Below are 18,373 nucleotides of genomic sequence, written 5' to 3'. Positions count from 1 at the left end.
AAATACTACTCAGACTATGTTTATGATAATTAGTTCATGTTTTAATCTAATTACTAATGAACTCCCACTTAATACAACATCCCTCATAGTTGTTAAGTGGTACACGATCCAAATCCACTACACCAAAACCGATCATCACGTGAGATGATGTAGCTTCAATGGTGAACATCAACATGTTGATCATATCATCCATATGACTCGTGTTCAACCTTTCGGTTTCCGTTGTCCCGAGGCCATGTTTGTACATGCTAGGCTCGTCAAGCAAACCCAAGTATTCCGCGTGTGCAAACATGTCTTACACCCGTTGTATATGAACGTAGAGTCTATCACATCCGATCATCACGAGATGCTTCGAAACGACAAACTGTAGCAACGGTGCATACGAGGGGAGAACACTTTATTATCTTGATATTAATGTGAGAGATCATCTTATAATGCTACCGTCGCGATCTAAGCAAAATAAGATGCATAAATGATTAACATCACATGCAATTCATATGTGATATGATATGGCCCTTTAGTCTTTGCGCCTTTGATCTTCATCTCCAAAGCACGGACATGATCTCCATCATCAACGGGTATGATCTCCATCATCGTCGGCGTAGCGTCAAGGTCCATGGCGCCGTCTTCATGGTTGTTCACCACATGTAGCAACTATTACAACTACTTTGAAATAACACTACTACATGAAATATAAAGACAACCATAAGGCTCCTGCCGGTTGCCACAATACAATAATGATCATCTCATACATATTGATCATCACATCATGGCCATATCACATCACCAAACCCTGCAAAAACAAGTTAGACGCCTCTAATTTGGTTTGCATATTTTACGTGGTTTAGGGTTTTCGAGTAATTAAGATCCAATCTACCTACGAACATGAACCACAACGGTGATACTAGTGTTGTCAATAGAAAGAGTAAATTGAATCTTCACTATGGTGGGAGAGACAGACACCCGCAAAGCCACTTATGCAAATACAAGTTGCATGTCAAACGTGGAGCAAATCTCATGAACGCGGTCATGTAAAGTTAGCCCGAGCCGCTTCATCCCACCATGCCGCAAGATACAAAGTACACGAACTAAAGACAACAAAGCATCAACGCCCACAAAACCATTGTGTTCTACTCGTGCAACCAATCTATGCATACACACGGCTCTGATACCACTGATGGGATTCGTAGCATAGAAAACAAAAAAAATCTACCGCAAGAACGAAAACCAAGCCAAGATGCAATCTAGAAGATGGTAGCAACGAGGGGATCACGAGACTAACCCTTGAAGATTTCCAAAGCCTACGAGATTAGATCTCGTTGTTGCAGAAGATAATCACTTGCCGCTTTCAAAAACGCGTAGAAGATCTTGACGGTGCCACAATCGGGCAGCACCTCCGTACTCGGTCACACGTTCGGTGTTGATGAATACGACGTCCTCCTCCCCGTTCCAGCGGGCAGCGGAAGTAGTAGATCCTCCTCGGAATCCCGGCAGCACGATGGCGTGGTGGCGGTGGTGGTGGAGAACTCCGGCAGGGCTTCGCCTATGCGCTGCGGGAGTATTATGTGGAGGAGGAGAGGCTAGGGTTTGGGGAGAGGGGAGGGGCACTTGGGCGCCGGCCCTTGGATGCCCTAGGTGGTGCGGACAAGCCATGGGCAGCCGCCTCCCTCTCCTCCTCATTATATAGGTGGAACCCCAAGGGTTTGCCCAAAGTCTTCGTATAAGACCCCAACAGAAAAACTGCCTTATGGACGAAACCTAGAGGGACAGGGACTCTCCCCTTCCCCCTTTACTTGGCCGGCCAAGGAGGTGGAGTCCACCATGGACTCCACCCTCCCACTTGGTTGGCTGGTTAGGGTTTGTGGAGTCCCGGAGGGACTCCTCCTTCCATAGTGATTTATTCCGGATAATTCTAGAAACCACCTTCCATAAATTCACCGGATCATTTCCAAACTTGGAAAGTGACTTCCTATATATGAATGTTATTCTCCGGACCATTCCGGAACTCCTCGTGATGTCCTGGATCCCATCCGAGACTCCGAACAAAACTTCGAACTCCATTCCATATTCCATATCTACTTAAACGACATCAAACCTTAAGTGTGTCACCCTATGGTTCGCGAACTATGCAGACATGGTTGAGACTTCTCTCCGACCAATAACCAATAGCGGGATCTGGAGATCCATAATGGCTCCCACATATTCAACGATGACTTTAGTGATCGATTGAACCATTCACATATGATACCGATTCCCTTTGTCACGCGATATTTTACTTGTCCGAGGTTTGATCATCGGTATCTCTATACCTTGTTCAACCTCGTCTCATGACAAGTACTCTTTACTCGTACCGTGGTATGTGGTCTCTTATGAACCATTCATATGCTTGCAAGCTAATTAGACGACATTCCACCGAGAGGGTCCAGAGTATATCTATCCGTCATCGGGATGGAAAAATCCCACTGTTGATCCATATGCCTCAACTCAAACTTTCCGAATACCTAATCCCACCTTTATAACCACCCATTTACGCAGTGGCGTTTGATGTAATCAAAGTACCCTTCCAGCATAAGTGATTTACATGATCTCATGGTCGAAGGACTAGGTAACTATGTATCGAAAGCTTATAGCAAATGAACTTAATGACGTGATCGTATGCTACGCTTTAATTGGGTGTGTCCATTACATCATTCATATAATAACATAACCTTGTTATTAATAACATCCAATATTCATGATCATGAAACTATGATCATCTATTAATCAACAAGCTAGTTATACAAGAGGCTTACTAGGGACTCCTTGTTGTTCACATAACACACATGTATCAATGTTTCGGTTAATACAATTATAGCATGGTATGTAAACATTATCATAAACTCAAAGATATATTATAATAATCATTTTATTATTGCCTCTTGGGCATATCTCCAACAACAACGAGATCTAATCTCGTAGGCTTTGGAATCTTTGAGGGATAGTCTCACATGCATCTCGTTGCTTCGATCTTGATAGATTAGATCTTGCCTTCTCCTAGATTGGATCTTGGATTTGTTCTTATTCGCGGCAGAATTTTTTTGTTTTCCATGCAACGAACCCTTCAATACACACATGTCAACCTCCACTCATCGCCAAGACCCTAAAAAGACACATCAATATGATACTGCGAGTAACCAAGAACATCTACACATTGATCAATATTCCAGAATAAACCGATACCACAACTCCTACGCCTCGCTAGCAATAGCAAAAGCATGATCAAAGCCTAGAGTACTACCAAACACTCCACACCGGCCTTAATAATTCGAGTCTCCTGAATACATAAAAAAGTAGGGGCAAACTTAGTGACCAAGTCACGCAGCTCTTTGACTGTCGAGGCATTGCCTGCTCCTCGAAAGTTCAAGCTAAGGATACTCATTGAGACGGGCGGCGGCCCTCATTGGAGCCCGCCAAGGATGGATCTTCACTTTCATCAGTAGAATTGTTGTCCCCAAATTTTTTTCTCTTCAGGCCATGAACATGGATAGGGCTAGCAGGTGAAAATGGGGTTTGGCGTAGCCACTTCAAACTGTTGAACCATTGTCCCCACCATGCTAGAATTCTCCACACAACAATGGCACCCAACCATTCGGGCTTCCATGTAGAATAGACTGAGGATGCCGATCACAACTCGTCCCTCTCTCTTTCTGTTCTTCCCAACATCATCCATCTCTTCATCCGGATCCTCGTCCGAAACAACTAAGGAACGTCCCCAAGAGCTGCCAAAGCCATCCCTACCAGGACCACGAGGTCATCCCCTTCCACAGTTTGACCCCATACCTGGTTGTATATTCCATGTCGCTCTCAGGTCCTTGAAAACTAGGGCTTACCGGGGATGGGTTCTGTCCCCATGTTCCTTGAACTCATGGCCGAGATGCCCACATGCTTGGCACCAGTTAGTATTTCATACTTCACCAAGAACAATTCCCTCACTCCCGTTCTGATCATCGAGATAACTTTTTTCAGAGGTTTATGGACATACAATCTCACTTTAAGTTGGTAAAAATTGCCTTAATATCCAAAGGCTGCACTCTCCAAGGTCTTGAACTCACCAACCTTGGAAGCCAAAGATTTCACCATTGAAGCATAACCGATCGGGAGGTCGTGGATTTAAATCCATATATCAATGTGTGTTAGCTCAATAGATGATGGCTTTGTAAATCCATCGTATGTTGCCATCAACACAGGGTTTCCTATGAACGCCTAACGGCCTAAGGTCCCCCTACAGTCATCTTCTCCCAATGACCTAGACAGGAAAACTGAAAAATATGGAGAAATCCTCCATAATTTTGGTCTTCACATCGCGCACAAGATCCCATGCAGACTTCAAATTGTTTGTATCTGAATAATGTTCAAATTAAAAAAAATATAGATCTAAAATTTTTTCAAATTTGAAAAATATATGAATCTAAACACGTTTAATTTTTCAAATCCAAAAATTGTTTGAATATGAATAATGTTCAAATTTGAAAAATATCCGAATCTAAAAATGTTAAAATTGTAGGATCTGGAAAATATTCGGATTTTGAAAATGCTTGAATCTAAATGAAAGTTTAAATTTAGAAATGTTCAAATCTAAAAAAATCGATCTGAAAAATGTTCGAGTTTCAAAAATATTCAAATTTCGAAATGATTAACATTCGTTCAGATTTTAAAAAGTTCAGAAAAACTTGAAAGTTAAAAAAGTTCAGAATAAACTGAAGAAAAACCGGAAAACACACACTGACCTCGCAAATTGGCCGGCCCAGAAATAATATTCCCTGTGCGGAGCCCCGGATCGCTCCCGCGGTGAGCGGAGAATAGGAATCGCCGGGAAACTTTCCGGCGTTTCCTATATGCCTACCAGGTCGGCGCCTGCACCGCGCCGCACATCCCCCGCGCGCGCTGTGGGCTGGCCCGGTTAGGCGATTTTTCCTATTTCTCTTTTTTTCCTTTTCCTTTTCTTTTTCCGTTTTCTGTTTTCTTTTTTCCTTTTTCTGTTTTCTTTTTTTTCTCTCGTTTTAATTTTCTGTTTAAAAATAATTTTCGAAAAATTTTAAATTTGGAAAATGTTCAAGTTTGACAAAATTTGAACGAATTTCGAACTTTGAACAAATTTTTATTCTTGAAGGAATTTTCAAATCTGAACGAATTTTAAAATTTGAATAAATTTTAAAATTTGAACGAATTTTAAATTTGAACAAATTTGATATTGGAACAAAATTTAATCTTGAACGAATTTCCAAATTTTGGATGAATTTCGAAATTTGAACAAATTTAAATTTTGAACTATTTTTACATTTTGGAAGTTTTTTTAAATTTTGAACAAATTTAAAATGGAACATTTTTAAAATCTGTAGATAGAAAAAAAAAACCTGTAAAATGTTAGTTTTTAAAAATAAAACTCTAAACAGAAAAAGGAAAAAAATAAAAAAACGAAAAAGAAAAGGAGGTTACCTAATGAGCCGGAGGGGTGTGCGGCGCCCCGTACCTACCGACCCGGTCGGCATATAGCAGCTCCCAACTTTCCTACGACTTGGCGTCAGCTTGTATACTGTATAAGAAGAGAGAATCGGCCTGGGCTACCAAAGACACAGCCCTGGCCCGCCGCGTCCTCCCAATTCCGACTCCGGTATGGTATGGCCGAAAGAAGGGCAAGCCTCCCCCTCCCTCCTCGGCGGCTGAGGCTGAGCGAGCAGTCCTCGGCCATCAGACATCCGCGGATCACAACCTCGGCGGCCACCCCTTGCCCTCTTTGTGTTCAGACCTGTTTAGGACCAGGTTTGCTTGTGTCCTCCTCTGGTTCTGTTTGAGTGCTAGACTAGAAACCGAGTACGCAATGACTCAACATTTTAGTCGCGGAAATAGGGTTGCCTCGTTGATCCCAATTCGGTGGCCCCCTGTTGCTCTCTTGCTAATTGCCTTGCTTTGGCGTCTCTTGACGAGCTGAGGTGACTAGTGGGCTTATGTTATTCTCGTTACTAATTGCATTACCGCGACCGCGCAACAGAAGTTGCGTTTCAAACAAAAAGTCGATCTAGTCTCAGGTTACAAACCTTTCATGTCACTGTACCAGCACATTATTACTCAGACAACTCAAAAATTTACAGAACCCTTTTGAACAGGGTAGGATCCGATGGTTACTCATCAAGATTAGTGCCTCTGGCTCCCTGAACTCTTTAATCTGTATGCTGTTTGCTTCTAGATGTTTTGTTATCAAACAATGGCAGTTTTCAGGAGATGAATATATACATCTAAAGGCAGTGCAATGCCGGTCTTTTTTCTGTAGCCACTACCCACTAGGACTTCTTGGTGATCAAAGTTTCAATGGATCATCATCATCGCTTCTTCTCTCCACAACTTCAGTCAATATCTGCAATTCGGCTTGCTTCATGGTAAATACTGCAACTAGGCAATGCTATGAGTTGGACAACATTGCTATTTTTTTAATCTCTTCTCTGCATATGCACGGACTATGATAGTGCATAAATGGAGTAAAATTCCATCAGAGGGAGTTATAAGTAAAATAACACTAGACGAAGCCGGACATAGTGATCTCATAACGCTAATTAACCACTGAGAATAAATCTGTAAATGTAACCAAGCATATCTCAAATAGAGAGAAACTTATCAGATCATACTCCTTACCAAATATGTATTTCAAACTAGACAAGTTCCTATCCCTAATCTATTGCTAGGTTCCATCTGTGCTGCAGTAACCCAGTACTGTTCACACAGGTGATGGTGGATCTGAACACAATTTATCAGCACGTTACAGCGGCAAATCCTTCTAGTGAAGTGCATACCATTCAGACATTCCAAAACTATAAACTTTCACATTGAGCTTTAACTCTTCAATCTCTACAACAGTTGAGATTACCTAAGTATCTAATAATACACAGCTGGGGTATTTGCATAGGTAAAAAAGATGTGCAGCTTCTGAAATATCATGTAAACTTCAAAAAGTGCATCCTGACCACCTTTTCTATCTTGAATTGGTAATATCATCGGGTCCAGTTCATGAATATACAGTTTCGAACAGTTAGCAGCCTGCAAAACATATCAAGATCATTTTAAATTTAAGGATGTATATGGATGGTGTGCTCACAGAAAGCATGCAAAGCAAATGATGGAAATAAGATGAGTTGACAGAAACAGTACATATTAAAAAGAGATGCTGAGAACTAATACTAAGAGTATAACACATCATAAAGCCTCAAAAGGGCAAAATGGATACCAATAATGAGTTCAGTCTATGCGGGGGCAACAACCTTTAAAATAGGGAAAAGTCTACAATTGGTCCCTCAACTATTGTCATAGTATATTTTGGAGATCGAATTGTAGTACTAATTGTATGCACCAATAATGAGTTCAGTTTTTGCCATTGATGGTCAACTACATGGAGGACACTCTTCGATAATACATGAAAATGCTCTGGTCCTCTATATAGAGCACACTCTTCGATAATAGATGAACCACATAGTTAGTGTAAGAACCAACTCCATTATTAGTAATAAGAGCAGAACAATAGAACATCGACATAATACATTGTTTTACAGCAATACCGAGAAAATGCCTACTTTTCAACTCTTCTTGCAGAGTCTGATTTTAGCCACGAACATTGAATCATCAAGATTTCAATCCAAAACTATTCCAGACATCTACTGAAGTCCTGTGGCCTAAAGAATGAAAAACAGAGGTAGGCAGCGGCCTCCTAAAGTATGGAGGCGCTCCCACCCCCTGCCACGCTGTCCCCATCTATGCATCTAAGGAGATGCACACATTGCGCCTTTTCTGCCACTCACTGTTGTCATCATATCCCAGGTGCCCTAATCTAGATGCCATTACTTCCGGTGCTAGTGGATGCTAGGACTCTGCGGAGATGGTTTTCTGGGGGCATTTGGCGAGGAAGCCTAGAGGGAGAGATGATTGATTGGGAAGGGTTGGAATATTAGAGTGAAATGTGGCCCAATGCCTGCAATACTTCATTTCTTTATATTTATGTTATTGTCACTCTGATCATTCCATGAGTGATATGCCGATTTATTCTATCACGGTTCTTTATTCCATATATATCCAGTAATGGTTATGGTTGTATGTAATGATTCTACAAAGCAAACAACGGCCATGCAGTTCATTTTCTGTGTATTACATCAAATAAACCATTTTTCAATAATCTTAATAATACATATCAATAAGGAATGAAATTACCTTTTGCAGTTAGCATCAACACTGGTATCCATGTCGACAGCATCAAGTCCTATGTTAAGTACAAGCTCACGTGTGCTTTATGTGCTCTAGTATGTTATGCAGCTTCGAAGGCTGCCTTCGAAATAAAGGTTCAAGACGGAAAGAAGAACTACCATTTTTCAACTTTTTAGCATCGTACATCTCGTTCCATGCTTGAACTATCTCATCAATCTTGAAGCTCAATCCTGAATAACAAAGAAAAAGTCTTAACAACTTATATGCTCTTAAATGTAGTTAAGAGGATCTAAAATTTTAATCTCTGGCCTAGCAGATTGGTAAAGTTTTAGTTTAATGCCAAGACTAATAGTAATTTTGGTACATGTAAAGCACACCATGACTAAGAAAAGTTCATAAAATCTTGTTTTTTTTTACCATGAACAGTTCTCAGCTGTAATACTGAATTGCTTCTGGAATATAATACCAAATCATAGCAACGGATGCTGTGGTTATAGCTTACTATCCGCTGACGAAACTGATTGGCTTTGGAAATTTGCAATCTACATTCTGAATAGCCCAGATCCCAGTATTTGTGTTGTATAGCTTATAACTCCGTATATGGTTGATAATTGGAAATGCATGATTCACTTGCGCGAATACTTAGTCATTTTTTCCTCTACTAATACAAATAGTCATATACAGGTTTAGGTTAACGCTAGTGGTCCATAAAAAATAATCATTATAAGAAGTATGATTATAGCATACATGACTTACATGTACGAGTCTTGGTTTTGATGATTTAGCAACAAGGAACAAAGAAATTGCATAAAGTAAGGAAAAATGCTTACATCGTACCTTCTTGAGTTTTCTCATTCGCACAGTGGTTCTTTATCATTACACTGATATCTGCCAGGGAAGCTCCACCGGTCTTAAATTTTTCAATTGCTTCGGTGAGACTTTCCTCCCAGCTAGCAAGACCTAACTTGAATTCTACTACTGAACGCTCATAAAGAATGGTACCCCATGAAATGTTTAGCTGTGATCGCATATTTGAAGCTTGCTCAAACGCTTCATCTGATGTTAAATCTTTTTGGTGCCCATCCAAGCCCAACTTGTCCAGTAGGATTTTCTCCTTTTTTGATTTAGACATCCCTTTTAGTCGCAAATATTCTATTCCCTCCCACATCTCCATTCCTTTTTCCATATTATCCTCAGCACGGTTAAATAGTTCCAGTACTTCAGTTCCCATGTCTACCTTGCATGCATCTGCATAACGCCAAGAAAGCTTTGCTTGCTCAAACTGTTGATGTCCAAGTGCAATAAGACCTTCATAAAAATCTGGTTTTACGTCCACAGTATCTTCAAACTTCTTTCCAGCTTTGACATATTCAGCACATGCCAATTCATATGCACGCTTGACCTGGGAAAGTACAGATTCTTTTGGAGCATCTTCAGATAAACATAATCTCTTCTTTGCACGAGACATGTGTATGTTGCCCCAATTAAACAATGCTAGAGCTGCCATTTCTTGAAATTTTGCCTCTGCTGCATGAAATATCTCCTGAGCTTCGTCGCTTGTGATGGTGTCTTCCATTGCTTCATAGTACAGCCGCGTACCAAGGTCACGGAGATCTACATATGCATCAGAATCAAAACCAACATGGTTCTTGAATAGACGAGCAAACTGCATCATCCAGTCATCAGCATATGATGAGTTCTTTTCTTCTGCAATCCTAGAACTTCCACACTCAGAAATGCTCTGCTTTCTTTCTAACGTTGCAGTAGATATACTGGGCATAACAATGTCCCTAGTGATCTCACGCTCAGGACTTACTTCTTTTATGTACAATCGAGCTGGTCCTTGCTTCAGGTCTTCAACCCACCTTAGTTCTTCACTTGATGTAATTGTCACCAAGTCACCCTCTATGTCCTGAAATTTAAGAAGCATTGCCTTCAGGTGGGGACTGTACTTACACCGAGCTATGTTTATCAATTGCAGCAGACTACAATTTTCTGGAACTAGTGCAATCCTTATGTCATCTCCCAAAACAAACTTTGCAGTCTTCGTTTCTCCATCGTTAGCATATGTGCTCTTCTCCCTCGTATGCTTTTGCTCATCTCTACCATGACTTGGCAGTTTGACTGCACTTTGGTTTTCCTGCTTGTCCTCACCACGACTAGTATGCTGCTCTAAGGAGTTTTTTACTTGGTTGCCATTGATAAACCTTTCATACATGTCAGTGTGAGTTTCTTGTTTGCTTTGACTAGTAGTGTGTACCTCCTCAATGTGCTTTTGACGTTTGTCCACATCGCCGACCTGATTCTGTGCTGTGTGTGTTTCCTGCTGACTCTGACCACTTCTCACCTTTATCTCTTTGAGGGGATTTTCATGCTTGTTTTGATTCTGCATTTCTTTGCGATGCATTTCTTCCATATCCCAAGAAGTGTGCTGCAGTTGTTGGTTTTCATGATTTTCTCCTTCTTTGTTCTCATCATGTTTCACATGGTTCTGTTCTGTGGAACATTTATCTTCATCATGATTATGCCTCGACTGCATCTCCTTGGCGTCATTTTCTTCATTGCTTAAATCTATCTTCATATGGTTTTCTTCATCACAGTTTTCTTCATTGTCATCTTCATCATTCTCTTGGATATCGTCATCATGAATCAACCACACCTCTTCCTGGACTATGGAGTTTCTGAATTTTCGAGATACTTTCCTCTTGATCTTCTCTTTTGCAAATACCGTCTTATGCTCCACTGGTGACACAACCTGATCCTCCAATATATTTTCTTTCTCCTCCATCTCCTCCTTAATACTCTCAAAGAGCTCCAATGCAGTAATGTTGTTCGGTTCGAAGCTCAGCACCTTTTCCACATCACTAAAAGCTAGATCCAGCCTATCCAATGCTTCAAAGCATCGCGCCCTTTTCAGTAATGCATTTGTATATTTGGGTGATGCCTCCAGTGCTGCATTGCACTCATCAACCGCGCGTTCATAATCCTCAGGGTTCATGTGCATGTAACATGCAGCAATGTTGCAGTGGAGGAAGGCGATATCGCCATGCTCCTTTGGCAAGAGCTTTATTGCCTCGTCAAATATGGAGGCTGCCCCTTCATAGTCCCGCCTCTGGAATAGCTTTGTCCCGTCCCCCTTTAGTTTGATAGCCTGCTCATAGTCCCTCTTCTGGGATAACCTTGTCTCTTCCTCCAATTTGATCCTCGCCTCCTCATCCTTCAAACCGATAGCGGCCGCATCCTCCTTCGAGTCAGCACCCTCCTCCTTCAGTTCAATGGCTGTTCTGTCCTCCTTCAAGTCGATAGCCACCCCCTCCTTCATTTTGGTAGATGCCCCCTCGACCGTCAATTCGATAGACACGCCCTCATCCTTCAATTCGATAGTCACCGCCCCTTCCTCCTTCAGCTCAATAGCCACTCCCTCCTCCTTCAACTCAATAGCCATCCCCTCCTTTAGTTCGACAGCCATCCCCGCCTCCTTTAAGTCGTTTACCACCCCAATAATGAGGCCTTCGTCTTTATCCACCAATGAATTTGGAGTGTCCTGGCTGTTGCCTGAACTACTTGCGCAATTAATTGATCCAGATTCGCTTGGCTTCTCGCTTGGTATTTCCTCCATGCTTCAGATTTTGCAAGCCTTCCCTTTTCTCAAATCAAGAAACCATTTGAATGATACAAGTTGTTGCACCAACTTTTCCTCTTCTTCCTGAATCAACAAAAAGATCTTCTGCTCCTCCTTCCAGTTGAAGTTGCGATGATAACAAGAATGAAACTGAGGAATACGGGAAAGAGAGATTGAGCAACAATGATTCACTCCTCCCTCTTCCCCGTGGAAATGGAAATCTTACCCTACCCTGGAAACTCCATCGAGAATACACACGGTAGAATGATGCATCAACTGGAAGGGGGGAATTGGTGAGAGCTATCCTATTTTTTTTAACAAAGTAAACGTAAGGAGAATGCAAAAATGCTTGAAGAAGGAATGACGCAAACGGGAAAGCAAAGCATGAGGAGGCATGCTACGAGAATGGAGCAAGGGGTGGACAAGGCGCGAGCAGAAGGGAAGCCACACAGTTTTTGGGTACTGTGAGGGTGCCACCGGATGATGGCCCATGCATGGTTCCTTTTTTTGGGTTGTCTCGGAGGGTTACGGAGTTCAGCAGCTGGTTTGGAACTGCTATATTTGACATATTGCCTCTGTGGTCAGCATATTGACACTGCGGGCGGTTTTAACTAATTTTAGTGCTGCCTGAGACTACTTTATCTAAGAATAGCTGTAAACACATTTTCTTAATTAGAACCCTGTACATTAATTCTTAGTACGGTGCTTCCTAATTCGTTCCGATTTCTGATGCAGATATTACATTGGAGCAACATAAGCATCCAAGGGGTTCAGGTCAAATTGTGGTTTTCACTTGAGTAAGTTCAGAGTCGGTACAGCATGGGCATGGATACATGATCCTCGTTGCTGGGAGAGTTGCCAAAAGATGTTGCAACATCCAAATTAGTTTGGATCGTACCAACGTCTATGTTGCTTATTTGCGAAATCATGCTTGCGCTTAGAGCATCTCCAACGGACACGCTATAAATCGGCGCGCTAAACCATGCTGCCGCCACGCTGTAAACCGATGGCGCGCGCCGGACCGATTTTTCCCCTGCCGGATACTCCATTTTGCAGCGCGCGTTGGCGCGCAAAAAAAGCACCTCCGCTGGATGCTCTATTTTGCAGCGCAAACAACAAACAAACACAACTATGCATCGAACAAGATCAAACAACCATATAAAATTCACAAATAAAATGTACCATCCAAATACAATACATTGTTCACAACAATGTCAACAAGTACATGAAATTGTTCACACCAAATACAACACGTCCAACATACAATAATACAACATAGTTTTCAGACAATACAACACATAGTTTTCAAACAAATACAACAAGTATGCTGTCCATTTCAGTTCCACCATTTTTCCATGAGATCTTTTTGAAGCTCATCATGTGTGCCGTTGCACCGAATGACATGGTATGAGGCAATGAACCAGGCAATCCTATGTGCGGACCTCCTCACTTGCACGGGAACCCCCATCAAGTCGTAGTGGGTATGATCCACATCTTTCCCGCGATCATCCTCTATAATCATGTTATGCATGATGACACAAGCGGTCATGATATACCAAAGGCATTCTTGATCCCAAAATCTAGCCGGTCCTCTAACAATGGCAAATTGGGCTTGCAAAATCTCAAATGTTCTCTCTACATCTTTCCTAGCCGCCGCTTGTGCATTGTTGAATTGGGTTTGCTTCTTACCTCGTGGTTGAATAATCGGCTTCACAAATGTTTGCCACCTTGGATATATGTCGTCGGCGAGGAAGTAGCCATAGTTGTACTTGTGGCCATTTGCTTCAAACTCCACCAATGGACCTTCCCCGCATTGCAAATCTTGTCATTAGTGGTGATCGTTGAAGAACATTGATGTCATTGCAAGACCTGGGCATTCCAAAAAAAGCATGCCATATCCAAGTCTCTTGGTCGGCCACCGCTTCAAGGACTATGGTGGCATCCTTCTTGTACCCTTTGAATTGTCCATGCCATGCCGCTGGACAATTCTTCCAACTCCAATGCATACAATCAATGGAATCAAGCATACCGGGAAACCCCGGTTGGCGTTGATCTCCAAAAGCCTTGCCTTGTCTTGAGCATTGGGGGCTCTCAAGTATGTGGAGCCAAAGACATTAACAATTGCAAACGACAAAGCGCTTCACACATAAGATAGAAGTGCTCTCTCTCATGGCCATCAATTAGATCCGCCAGTATACCATATGCCAACATACGCAAGGCGGCGGTCACCTTTTCATATGTGCTATGACCAAGTTCTCCGGCGGCATTCCTCCTTTGCTCAAAGAAGCGATCATACTTGGTCACCTCCGTTGCGATGTGCTTGAACAAGTTGAGACTCATCCGAAAACGCCGCCAAAAATAGCTTTCGGGGAATATCGGATTCTCATTGAAATACGACCGCATCAACTTCTCATGCCCTTCAATCCTTTCTCTCCACAACTTGTTTCTACCGAACACCGATCCACAAAATTTTGGCTTCTTAACGGCGCGGTATGCTAATAGTAGCGATATGTTCTCCTCTTCCTCTTGGTCATACTCGTCATCCGATGAATTGTATGATGAACTCTACAAACATGCATATAAAATTACTTAACTACAACTAACTATAGTAGCTAATCGGCGAGCAAAATCAAGGAGGCCGGCCGGCGGAGGTGCGTACCTTGCGAGCAAATTGGCGAGCACCATGAGCGCGCCATGTCGTTAGCAAGCTCGAAGACGACGACATGGCGACGGCGGCGTGGAGGAGAACGCGCAGCGGCGGGAAGGAGGAGGCGGAGGAGAAGCGCCGACTACTGCCCGTCGCTGGCGGCGGCGCGGGCGTCACAGCGCGGCGGAGCGGCCGCTGCTGCCGGGAGGAGGCGCGGGCGAGGCGGATCTACGCCGCGGCGGAATCGACAGGAGGCGGCTGAATTTCGCGGCGGCGGGGCGGTGGGGAAATGAGGGCCTAATTTCAGCGCCGCGCCGTTTGCCGCGCCTGCTGGAGCGCCTATTTTCCTCCCGCGCGCTGCATACCGGCGGTTTTTTTACAGCGCGGCTGTTAGAGATGCTCTTACACATTTCTTTGGTGGACATGAACCAGCCTTTGGTAAAAAGTATGCCTGCATGTTCTCTCTGTGCTACATCTTCAAAACACCATTTTGTTCCAGTTATAATCTCTCATATAGGATTGTACATTGTCCAAGAAAATAATCTCGTGGCGTCGGAAAGGCTGCGGCTCCTAATATTTACAAATTCATTGGCTGTGAGCTGGATCTTGGGTACCAAAGTAGACTTCATGAAATGTATCTAAAAAACTTGTCTTCTGTTACGCTTATCATGTCCCCAAAACACAAACACATTCAGTGGCAGCCTAAGAATGCTGTGAAACATGTGGCGCTGATAAATCATGTATCACAAATACAAGCCAAGAACTGATAATTGTGTGGTGCTCAACTATCTGAACAAGCAATGTTTCAGGTTGCTGGACACATTATATAAGGTGTGTCACAGCAGAGACATGGCTCCTGGATGATCAAAGTTGTGTTACATGTAGAGGATGCCCACGCCAAATCTAGCTCCTGGATGATCAAAGTTGTGTTACATGTAGAGGATGCCCACGCCAAATCTAGCTCCTGGATGCTAGTCAACGTGCATCAGATTAGGGTGGGTGGACGTAGCGTTTGACTACCTGCAGAAAACAAGGTGTGCAGCATGAAGAAGTCATGTACACTGAAAATGGATGAGGAGCAAGACGAAGTGGGTAACTGGAGAAAAGGCAAACCTACGAACTACACACCTAACTCTGAAGTGAACAGACGAAACTGAATTTGTCTGCAGAAACTGACAGCAATTTGATAATCTCGAGCTGAGCCTGACACTCACGCGGTGCATCAAGAAGCGGTGCCTGTTGCAGGTTCATCCCGCCGATCCTGATCATCGTCTGTGCCTGCATGAATCTCTCTACCTCGGAAGGTATATTTACATTTTTCAGTACGTAGATTCAGTATTCGGAGTTGCAGGCACTGACATCGACATGGACACGCCCTGGCTGCAACGTTTGGCTGCCCTCTCGCTCAATTCCCATGCCGCTGCCTGGGGATGCCATTATCTGACAAGAGGCTGCACAAGCGCGATCTGCAAGCCCACCACGCTCGACAAGCAAGTGGCATAGTGAAGGGATGGATCCAGGGATCCTTCTGGATTGACGCGGCGTCTGGTCTTGGTCAAGCATGTTCTGGCGGCCATGCCAATCTTTCAGATGCCGGCCATCGCGCAGGCGCAGCCGTTGTGGCTGACCAAGGCCATGGACAAGATTGGCCGCGGCTGCTTCTTGTTCTGGTCAAAGGACGAGGTCGCATCAGGTGGAAAATGCCTAGTCAAGTGGAGATCGGTGTGCCGGGCAGCGATCTACGGTGGCTTGGGCATCCGTGGTCTGCCGGCCACAGGCCACTAGCATCGCACTGAGAACCCTCTGGCACGGATTGCCCCTCCCCATCGACGACAAAGTCCGGGCTCTGTTCGCGGCCTCGGTGGGTTTTCACCTAGGCGACGGCGAGCGGCTGCTGTTCTGGATCGACCTCTTGCTGGGCGACGGTTGTATCAAATATATGGCTCCCAATTTGTTCAGGCCATGAATGATCAACATTGGTTGAGGCACCTGAAGCGCGGCTTGCCGCAGCTGGCAGTGATCTAGCTGCTGGTCGAGTCGAGGTATGGGAGAAGCTGCAGGACGTAGTCCTTACGCCAGGCACGCCGGACTCCGTTGCTTGGCGACGGACCGCGGATGGCGTGTACACGGCGGCCTCGGCATATGCCGCGCAATTCATTTGCTCTCAAGTCTCAAGCACGCGAAAAATGATTCCCAAGATCAAGCACAAGGGTTTGATTGCTCTAACACAGATGGTTTGGTGGTCCTTCTGGAACGAAAGAAACAAACGGATTTTCCACGCCCATGAAGACTCAATGGCGAGCATCATTGCCACAATCCTAGGAGAGGCAGATCAATGGTTGCTTGCAGGACGCAGACGTGTGTGCGAACTACTCCAAGACCATGGGTCCCGTTCTCGATCCTAGCTGTTTTGGTTGCTGTAATCTTTAAAATGCCTAGTTTAGATTACTTGTTTTTGCTCGTCCTTTGTTCGTAGCTTTTACCCTCTATTATGAATGAAAAGCATAGGTGACGTGCCCGTCAACAGCGAGGCGCCAGTGGCGACTTCGTCAACCTCAAGATATGCCGGCTCAGTCCCTCGGAGGTGCTCATAGGGGTAGGGTGTGCGTGCGTGCGTTCATAGGGGTGTTTGTACGTGCGTGTTTGTGAGCGTCTGCGTTGTACTGTGTTCTCAAAAAAAAAAAAAAAAAGAATTAAAAGCGCACGCATATCATTCACTCAAAATCAAAATTTCATTCAAGGACAGAAAAAGCAAGGGGGAAAAGAGCAAAAAAAATAGTACTAGTAGTAGATTTCTGCAGCAATCAAGTGTCTTTATATATATTGACAATTATCTTTTTTTTCGATAAGGGGCGCTTTATTACTCAAATAGTTTCAAGTATTACACCCAGCCTCTGCATAACCAGGATGCATACAGCTGATCAAAAGTTTAGGATCCATCCAAAAGTGATACAAAAAAGAAAAAAAGCCAACTACTATGACACTCCGTTGGCTTCAATCCCCCGACTATGCAGCCACCCATGTTGGGAAATAAACTCCGTGGCCGTGTTCTCCAATCGTGTAGACACCTCCATAAAGAGGTCGCGATCCTCCAAACGCTGAAGTGGTGACCATGAACGGAGCAAAGCCGTACACCGGTAGATGACCTGCATAAGAGAAGAATTTTTGCCATTAAAAACCTTGTCATTTCTACGTAACCAAAGCGACCATGCAACCGCAATCGCTCACACTCTGATATTGACAATTATCTAACCGTATAAGCTAGAACCCGAGCGAGAAATCTACAAATCTATTATGATCCTCATCTCGAAACCTAGCCGTGCGCGCGCACCATGATACATGCCAGCATCTGGAGTGTGTACCATATCATCAACGAGAACAAGTCCAAACAAGAAGAATAAATACCGTCTGCACGGAAAGGCTCTCATTTCCTCCTCCCCCTCTCTCACCTCTCTACAGTAACTGGGCGGTCTCTCCGCCGTTCTTGGCCGGGCCAAGGCCCTCTCCGGCGGCGCCACCGTCGGAGAGTGGCTGAGGCTCCATGCCCGCCACCATAGGTTGTATAGGAGTAGTTTTGGGCCTTATGCCCACGTCTGGAGTATAGCTCAGATCAGTGTTGACCGGATCTGCTGCTTGCTGTGGTGCTTCCTCTCCGGCGAGCTTCGATGGAAGAAGACGCCGGACCATGTCGCCGCCGCAGTTATGTCCCTCAATAAGGTCAAGCGTCGTTGTCTACGAGCTCTCGCTGCGGCTCGATGTATCTTCTCCTTCGGCTCTTTGTGGGGGCGAGGAGAAGGGAAGAAACAGCGGAGGCTTCGGTAGATCTGCTGGGCGGCGAGGGTCCTCGACTGGTTTTTCGCCTCTGCGCGGTGCAGATCAGT

At 44.0% G+C, this 18,373-nt stretch overlaps 1 protein-coding gene across 3 annotated transcripts; it reads right to left on the bottom strand.

Moving 5' to 3' along the window:
- Positions 1 to 6,645: 6,645 nt before the first annotated feature.
- Positions 6,646 to 12,340, bottom strand: LOC127300311 (HSP-interacting protein). 3 transcript variants are annotated; one of them, XM_051330412.2, is made up of 4 exons: positions 9,061 to 12,340; positions 8,382 to 8,453; positions 8,230 to 8,278; positions 6,646 to 7,068 (listed from the first exon to the last, which is right to left on the bottom strand). In XM_051330412.2, exons 1-4 carry the CDS (start codon positions 11,840 to 11,842, stop codon positions 7,023 to 7,025), a joined length of 2,949 nt encoding a protein of 982 aa, XP_051186372.1. In that variant the 5' UTR covers positions 11,843 to 12,340; the 3' UTR covers positions 6,646 to 7,022. The 3 variants fall into 3 exon arrangements, with proteins under 3 accessions (XP_051186372.1, XP_051186373.1, XP_051186374.1); XM_051330413.2 differs by having other exon boundaries at positions 7,018 to 7,068; positions 8,230 to 8,453; positions 9,061 to 12,339; XM_051330414.2 differs by lacking the exons at positions 6,646 to 7,068; positions 8,230 to 8,278 and having other exon boundaries at positions 8,348 to 8,453; positions 9,054 to 12,340.
- Between the last annotated feature and the right edge of the window lie 6,033 nt (positions 12,341 to 18,373).

Source organism: Lolium perenne, chromosome 5 (assembly GCF_019359855.2).
Source record: "Lolium perenne isolate Kyuss_39 chromosome 5, Kyuss_2.0, whole genome shotgun sequence".
NCBI classification, from domain to species: Eukaryota; Viridiplantae; Streptophyta; class Magnoliopsida; order Poales; family Poaceae; genus Lolium; species Lolium perenne.
The sequence above is the reverse complement of the archived record's forward strand: the minus strand, read 5'-3'. Positions and strand labels throughout refer to the sequence as shown.

Coding starts and splice junctions, on each gene's coding strand:
- LOC127300311 (XM_051330412.2), bottom strand. CDS start 11,842: ATGGAGGAAATACCAAGCGAGAAGCCAAGCGAATCTGGATCAATTAAT. Junction 8,454..9,060: donor GAATGAGAAAACTCAAGAAG/GTACGATGTAAG, acceptor TTTGTTATTCAG/GATTGAGCTTCAAGATTGAT. Junction 8,279..8,381: donor TGCTAAAAAGTTGAAAAATG/GTAGTTCTTCTT, acceptor TACTTAACATAG/GACTTGATGCTGTCGACATG.